The 8,070-nt window shown below is 39.7% G+C and overlaps 2 protein-coding genes across 3 annotated transcripts in view; both read right to left on the reverse strand.

Annotated features, from left to right (window-relative positions):
- stag2a (stromal antigen 2a) overlaps positions 1–4,505 on the reverse strand; it is an 18,648-nt gene extending 14,143 nt beyond the window's left edge. For both annotated transcript variants that reach the window (XM_035666886.1, XM_035666885.1), the window contains exons 1-4: positions 4,302–4,505; positions 931–1,042; positions 725–803; positions 195–353 (exon numbers count right to left, since the gene is read on the reverse strand). In XM_035666886.1, coding sequence (XP_035522779.1) covers positions 195–353; positions 725–803; positions 931–974 — 282 coding nt within the window. In that variant the 5' untranslated portion in view covers positions 975–1,042; positions 4,302–4,505. The remainder of the gene's footprint in view (positions 1–194; positions 354–724; positions 804–930; positions 1,043–4,301) is intronic.
- A 1,413-nt stretch (positions 4,506–5,918) lies between these two features.
- Positions 5,919–7,566, reverse strand: epd (ependymin). The gene is made up of 6 exons (XM_035666861.1): positions 7,414–7,566; positions 7,201–7,232; positions 6,963–7,100; positions 6,684–6,870; positions 6,498–6,579; positions 5,919–6,375 (listed from the first exon to the last, which is right to left on the reverse strand). Exons 1-6 carry the CDS (start codon positions 7,487–7,489, stop codon positions 6,249–6,251), a joined length of 642 nt encoding a protein of 213 aa, XP_035522754.1. The 5' UTR covers positions 7,490–7,566; the 3' UTR covers positions 5,919–6,248.
- Positions 7,567–8,070: the final 504 nt, after the last annotated feature.

The raw sequence follows: 8,070 nt of genomic DNA on the forward strand, positions 1-8,070 counted from the left end.
TATCTTCGGCTGTCCCTATCAAAAAAAGGCAATAAAAGGCCCAAAAATAACTTAAAATAAATATCACTGCACTGATGCTGTCCCAATAAACCAACCCTAATAGAATTTAATCAATGTCTAGAAAATGTAACCCACAGCTACCACACCAATCAAAATAATTAGTTATTTTATTCACCACACTAGTGTGTACCCACCTGTGTGGCACTCTTCCCCATTTTGACCACCTCGAACAAGGTCATATTCTCCATCCCGTTCTCCTGATGATGGCCATTCACCCGGCCAAGACCAGGGAGCCTCCCCGCTCCCCCACCTTTGGCCTTGTCTCCAAGCGCCTTCTTCCCTTTCCTGGCTGCCTGTTGCGGAAGATGTTAAATGGAAGATAAAAATGCGTTATTGTTTTATCATAACTATGAGCACAGTGAGTGAGCATCGTATGGAGAGTGAATAGCTTATCAGTTTACTGGGAGTTAAAAGAATCAGTCACAATGAGGAACTGAATCTGATTGCAGACATTTGATGCAGACAAGTGATGGGGCAATAACTTATTTCCTATTCAAATCACACTGCTTCTACTATGTGCTAGTCCTGTCATTAACTAGGAAGCAGGCCAGGGTGTTCGATTGCCTTTTACCTAATGCATGCTGGGATTGGCTCAAGTCTACCTATGACCCTGATTAAACATGGAGGCATAGACAATGAATAAATGAAGGTTTGAGAAACGTACCAGGCCCTTTCCTGTCTTGGCATTTTTTCCATCAGGATCCTCAAGGTCAGTATCTGAAGACAACTGAGATTCTGCCTCTCTGCACACAACACATGAAGTCATTACAAGCACGAAATACATAAAAATAACATTTAAGTTGCTAGGGAGAAAATACACATACAACACATTCAAAGACATTTAATACATTTCCGTGATGCAATGCTTACTGAGGAAATTGAAACTCTGTGTGCAAATCCTGCGCTGCTATCATTTCTTTAACATTTTCTGGATCTGCTGGAGTAGGTGGCTTCTACTTCTACTCTATCTTCTCAGCTGCACCTGGACAAATCAAAAAGAGATTGTTGATGAACAGCAACAGAGACACTGGTTGCAATAACTCACACACAAATCACAGTACATCACATATAGGGCTCAGTTTCAAGAGCGAGGGATGAAGAGAACATTGTTTCTATTGTCAAAAGGAGCACGAGGTGCTATGATACACCAGCCTGGCAATGCACTGCTCAAACACCTCATTTGTTTGATATATGTGTCTATGCCATGATGATGATGAGCATGCAGAGATATTATGTTTGATAAAAGCCAAGAAAAATAGGCAGTATTTGCTGTGGCTCATTTAAGGTCAGCTAAGCAATAACTACACTGATAGCAAAGCACTGTAAGTCGCTTTTTGTCAGTGTTTCTCACCGATATGTATGTTTATTCTTCAGGCTAAACAGACAAACGCCTGAACAAGCACAATGATGGATGAAATCCATTTAGCTGCTTCAGTTTAAGGGTCCTGGTATTGTGCATGCTGGCTCACTGGTCTGCAGCACTGTCGCGGATTACTGGGACATTTGAATAGAGCCATCCTTACTGTTATTACTAACACAAAAAGGTCTATAAACAGAAAATGAATCATAGACAATTTTGATAGTCAAGTGTAATGTACAATGCCACACATGTGCTGGTTCCAGCTTCTCAAATGTGAAGATTTTCTGCTTTTCTCAGTTTAGGACCAGACGTCCTCTTTGGGTCTGACATTTTTCAATGTTTACCTACTTTAATCACGCAGCATGTTCAGAGCACTCCTCAACAACCAATCCTTTGTTACATGCTTAATGGGAGCGCGTACTTCAGTCACTGCACTTACTACCTTCCACAATTTTACACACTGAGAACTTACAAATGCTGCTTTCATCTCAAATTGTTCAGATAGCAGTTATTTTTGACCCCCAAACTGCACCGTTGGAAATACAGGTAGCATATTTTATTTGCATTTTTGTCATCCGTCTTCTTTTATTACTACCTACTGCTGAGGTAGTTTAATCAATTACTTTATCAACAGCATGATGACTGATGTCACTTCTGACAACTGAATGCTTGTCAAGCTTATTAATCATAGAATAAAAAACACCAAAACATGTCTAGTTAATTCATCACATAGATAAAGGATTGTAAGCATGTTTAATATGTTATGTATGTTTTACTTAATTTAATATCATAGTAAATTAAACAGTCTGGGTTTATTGACTGCTGCTCAGAGAGATCTATAGACAATGTGTGTGAATGGGCCCAGCACTGGTGAGAAGGTGTAGGGAGCCTAAAAAAAAAAAAAAACAGTACAAAAGGCATTGCAAATTTTAATCAAGCACAGTTTTATATGAGGACTGTGGGAGTGTCTGCAGCTGGGCAGTGAGAATGAATTCAATAACTATACTAAAATCACACCTTCTGTTCTTCCTCGCATGAAATGCTACACAGAACAGTGGATATCAGAATGGGTGATACTGTGTTGTGTTAAACATGGTAGCCTCATTCACAGACAGTGTGTCCCACCCATAACCATAAGTAGGTGGTTTTACCATTACTGATATGGGTTTTTCAGTGGCTGATGCCGATATTTAGAGAGCAGGGCAACCACTGGCCAATATATAATACCGATATTAAAACAAAGGAAAGTCAATCTTTATTAATTAATGAAACAGAAAAATACATTGGTGTTTCCTGTAGAGTTCAGATATATTTCAATAGGAAGAGCAGGGTACAGTATGTCAGAAGTGACACCATTCAACTGCATTATTATAACATAATATATCTACAACCCTAACCCTAACAGTTTTAGACTGGTTTGCTGTCATTTAGGATGGCAGAAGTGTTGTTGGACACTAACTTTTTCACCACCGTCCCAAAACTCACAAAGGGGGAGCGCTAACATTGTAACCACAGCAGCCACACGGACAAGGAGATATTTTTAGTTCATCAGCCTCATGAGGGCACGCCGATTTCGATTATCTCAAAACTGCAGATAATCTATCTATAAATAATACCAGAGCAGTGTAACACACCGGTACTGCAGTAAATGAATGGCACACGTCCATGAGACTAAATCATTTGTATGCTTGAGATATAGTTTAATCACAACATAAATTAAATCAATACAGAATACACAGTGTGCTCAAGGTCTCATGCTGTCACAGTAAAGGGAACTAACTTGACATGTTATTATTTACAACCTCTCCACAGATCAGGCATGTGTGGGTGGTCTTTCAAACTGGGACACCGTGTGCAGGACTCAAGTTGAACCCTGCTCTTTCCATCTGACTGTGTATGCACAGATTATTGTACACATCCAGGTTTGTGTTGACTGTTAGAATGATCACAATTAGGATTTACTTTAAATAACGACATTATGCAATTGATCCAGACAAATAAAGTATGCAGGTGCCGGTGCTTCGCAACTTTATCGGTAACTTTAAACGTTAGAGCAGCAGATAGTGTTAAGAGCAGCAGATAGTGTTAGAGCAGGGAGATCTGTGGGGGCGTGTTTACACAATGACCGCACACTGGAACGGGGCGATCCCAAAAGGCAACGCAAACATGACACGGTTGTCCTGACTTCAAACTCTTCGAGGACCAGAAATAGAAACGTCTACTGGTTTCCAGCGCCGCAGCATCAACGCTTACTGTCTCAGACGAGCAACGTAAACACTCTCCCAAAGTGTTGGTGGCAGCTCGTCGTGAGCCACAACCTTAAAACTGTGAACCTAAAACAAGTTGATCCCCCAGAACAAGTGAGACACGCGCAGTTGTACACTTCCGAACTACAAACTGCAGATGTTCCAGAAGCTGCTGATTCCACTCTCCGTTCTCTCTGACGTGTGCCAAGCAGAGCTAATCTGATATGTGATATGTTAGCCGAGACATTATCTTTGTTTTATTTTATTGTTTTTCTACCTAAAGCTGCCTTTAGACGCCCTCCTTGACTGCTTTATTCACGCCGACACACGAACGTTAGGGTTGGCTTTTCACTTTAGCGTTTTGGTACGTTTTTCAGCGGATTAGTTGCTAGCGTTGCCGTTAGCTGTAGCCAGCTGGCTAACGAGACTACTAGCTGTTTAACACCCGCTGGAAGGATAAGTCGCCGTCACTCACTGAGTTACTGCTAATTTATTCTGCTGAAGTTGTATTTCTCTGTCAACGACACCCGTTAACACAAATGTCAAGCGTGTGGCCAGCTCCCCAGTAACGTTACAGCAGCATCAATGACAAACTCTGGCTGTTAACGTGAGCTATCCGCCATTTTACAACTTACCTCGTTTTAAATCAAAGACGGACTGAAACCAAATAATCCAAACGTCGCGGACTTTGCAAAGAGGACGTGTTCGTTAATTTCCTGCACAAACGGTCATTTCCCCAATCTGAAAAACAATCGTTTAATTTGCTAGCTAACGTTAGGAAGCTCCGTGGTGGCTAACATAGCAAGGCACAGTTTGTGTTTTCGTTGTTATGCACGCAGCACACACACCACCTGTCGGCGGCACCGTGAACTGCCGGGGACAGGGCTCATGTCTGTCAGTGCTCTGCAGCTTCTGACATTTCTCCTGTGTGTTCAACAGCTTGACTGACAGTCAGCTTACACAATATTTGAGTCATCAACACAGCAGCTTTCAGATCACCAAGTTTAGTGTAAATTAAAGCCCTACATTTATCTGCGTGTCTCTGTGAGTGGAGAGGTACAGCCCAGATTTCACTCATGTATTTTTATATTGCACAGACAAATGTTACGATAAATTAAGATAGAGATCTGCTCAATTGGCTGGCGGTGACTCATTTGGCTTATTGATTTGCTTACATAAAGACATCAGGAGCTCCTTTCTTCTGTTTTGAGGTGCGTTGTTTATCAATCCATTTCTACAACATCACCCCTATATGAATAATTGTGAGATCAAAGTCACCTGTTTCTTCTACGCCACCCTCCTGTTTTATCCATTATGTACTCCTATGGAGTTTTATAAACTGTCACAAACAAAAGTAAAACATTATTTTTACTACATATCCCTAATATATGATAATATAATTCACTAATTTACATGGATTTATGTGGATAAATGTTTGAACCTGATGAACAATTGGCCTGCGTAAGTGCAGTTACCCCAAATGCACAGAGTGGTAAAAGTTTCAAACAAATGCATAAATTAACATGTAAAATTTCACCCATTATTTTGTGTTGCCTTCGGGAACTGCTTTTGATTGAACAAAAAAAGGAGAAGTATGTTGTTCACAGTCAAGATATTTACTGTTATTTCATCCGCCAAATATGTAAATGGGGGTAACCACAAAATGGGGTGTTAGTTTCTCGATCACTAGAGTGTAATGAAGTTAAGTCCCTGATCATTTCTTATTGTTACATTTTGTTGTTTTGATCGTCTGCCTTGATGCTGCTATGAGCGTATCATACATCCTAGACTGGCCTTCAGACCAGAAAACTCTTATTATACAGCTCAGTATATTATTATCAGTATTACTGCAAATATTACTGATTTATTCATGTTGCATTTTGTAATAATCACACTGATATTAATAATAATCATACTTATATTAACACTGTTGTTACATTTTTAAAGTTAAAGATTATAAATGATGTTTAGCTGATATTGATAACTTATACTCCTTAATTTGTGTTTAACCAAATTACCAAAAACCAAATGCTACTGTTTATCTGTGTAAAAGATAATTAAGTTTTAAATAAGAGAGTCAATGAACTGGAGGTTAATTGCCCCAAGAGGATTGATCCAGCCCTACAGCTCTGAATTGTTTTGGTGTTTCTTCCAAACATTGTCCAAAAGTTTCACAAAGTTATGTCAAAACACTTGAAATAATATATTATAATAATAATGATCTTTGACGAAAACAACAATCTTTTCACACCTTTGACAGCTTTGACATTTTATTGTTCCATTAATCATATCTTACAGGTTTTGTAAGCAGTACCAACTTGAAAAGCCACCAACTGTTAGTAATTATGACTAATTCTATAATCCATGTCATATCTCTTTCCTTTATATCAAAATGTATGTATACAGTATGATCCATTCAAAGCCATATCTTCATTGGGGAGTGGAAGACGTGATGGAAACAGATGTGATGTAGTGCAGTGTCACACGAAAAACTCGAGTCACACATGAAAAGGAGAGAAAAGTCTAAAGTTCTGGCAGGCCACATTGGATAGGGGTTTGATTTTCTGCTGGCGAGGTTTCATCTACATGAACTCGTTGAGGAAACTATTTACTGTCCCTTCTGGTGTCTCCTCCACAGGCAGCCCCAGACAATAGGAAGGCACCACAAGGAGATCGGGATCCTTGATCTCGAGTTCAACGTCCATGGTGCTGTGAGGAAGTCATACAAAAGTTACTTTCGTTATAGCCTGTGCCACCATCACATACTACAGAAGCTGCATAAATATCCCTTTATTTATTAATTGCCTTAAGTACAATAAAAAAATACCAACCTGATTAGGAATGATGTGGACTCGCAGAAGTAGACTGTGGTCACAGGGAGACATCCCATGGTTACAAACATGGAGTAGTGGCCTGAAAAAAAGAAAGATGGAAAACACTTAGCTCATAATAAATGTCACCACAAAAACCCTTTCTCAAAAAGAGGCACATGTATTATCTTATAGCATCTGTCTCACCTTTTGAGTCCGCCATTGATCCTGTCCATACATTGAGTTTTAATCCCTCCCCTTCGATGGTTGGACTCCCACTGTTTACCACAACATTAAACGTTGCATCATCGGGGATATCCAGAGGGTGCAGGGTGCAGTGCAGTGTCTTCTTCTCACAGCTCTGGTTTTTGCTGTCGATCTCGTAGAATATCCCCTGCCAGACGAAGACACAGATTCAGATGTCTTTCAGCAAAAACAGCATCAAGTGAACGGTGACATTTTTGTCTAAAGAAAGAAGTCACTTACCTCATCAAAAAACATCAGTAGCTCCAAACCTACTGATGTGTTTGTGGGGTAGCTCTCGTTTGATCTGAACCGCAGTTTTTTGCCCATCGAATCATAAGTGAATGCACCATACGCCTTTACTTCACCCTTTAGGTTCATCTGGTTATATTCATCAACACAGAGAGGGAAAGAGTTTAATGCTATGTTTTAAAATGCTATAAAAGTACCAGATGATTGATCTGTTAGTCTTGAAACTCACCACACTCATAAATCCTGTCATATTGGGTGAATCTGAAAGACAACAGTGTCAGTTAGATAGGTCTTGCACATGCTGACAACAAAATATAATAAATAATATCATGTAACCCTTGACTTTTGTTCACTGTAATGTAGTGAACGCTACCTATAAAGCCCAGTCAACTCAAAATCAAGTTACAAAAAGAACCAAAAGTTTGGAACTACAAATTCTTACGGCAAGGCTGATGGTGATCTGCATGGGTGGTGGCAGTCAAGCACATGAAGACGAAGAGCGTTACAGCTGCATACATTTTCCTGGTCTAGAGAGATTCACAAAATAAAGTTCGAGATGGCAAAAACAACCCAAGGCGCATCTAGCTTTCAGTAAAGTTACTGCTGCTTTTATAGGGATTAAGACCAATTTGGTCAATAAGTGTTGCATAAAAAGACCCAGGACGCTGGACTTCAAACATCAAGCTGTCTAAATAAAAAATTAGCCCATCCCAGCTGGTGGTGACCTACAAAAAGAGTTTTCTTAGGGTATCTTTTATTTGGAAATCATGCAGCTGTCCTCAGATGTTTTTGAGCTATGTTTATCTCTGCCTGTCCCCACGCTTTCAAAAATGCCTTTCAGACGGTCATATGTAAAGAGGAGGTCAAGTGGGAACGATGATGGAGGGCAACCAAGGCTCATGTGGGGGAAATATTGCTATACAATGAAATTTAATGATGACGTGGTTAAGGGGTGTGTCCTGTCCTGAACTGACATGAAGACTGAAGTTTGAAAGAAGCCTATACATTGTGTTCCAAATTATTATGCATATGCTGTTTTTGTTCTTTTTCTTAATAAATAGTCGATAATTGACAGTCAATAGGATTTTTTATTCCTCAA

This window comes from Morone saxatilis, unplaced genomic scaffold (genome assembly GCF_004916995.1).
Source record: "Morone saxatilis isolate NCDOM2014 unplaced genomic scaffold, NCSU_SB_2.0 Contig20, whole genome shotgun sequence".
NCBI classification, from domain to species: Eukaryota; Metazoa; Chordata; class Actinopteri; family Moronidae; genus Morone; species Morone saxatilis.

Coding starts and splice junctions, on each gene's coding strand:
- epd (XM_035666861.1), bottom strand. CDS start 7,489: ATGTATGCAGCTGTAACGCTCTTCGTCTTCATGTGCTTGACTGCCACC. Junction 7,101..7,200: donor TGACAGGATTTATGAGTGTG/GTGAGTTTCAAG, acceptor GAATATAACCAG/ATGAACCTAAAGGGTGAAGT. Junction 6,580..6,683: donor ATCAATGGCGGACTCAAAAG/GTGAGACAGATG, acceptor TCTTTTTTTCAG/GCCACTACTCCATGTTTGTA.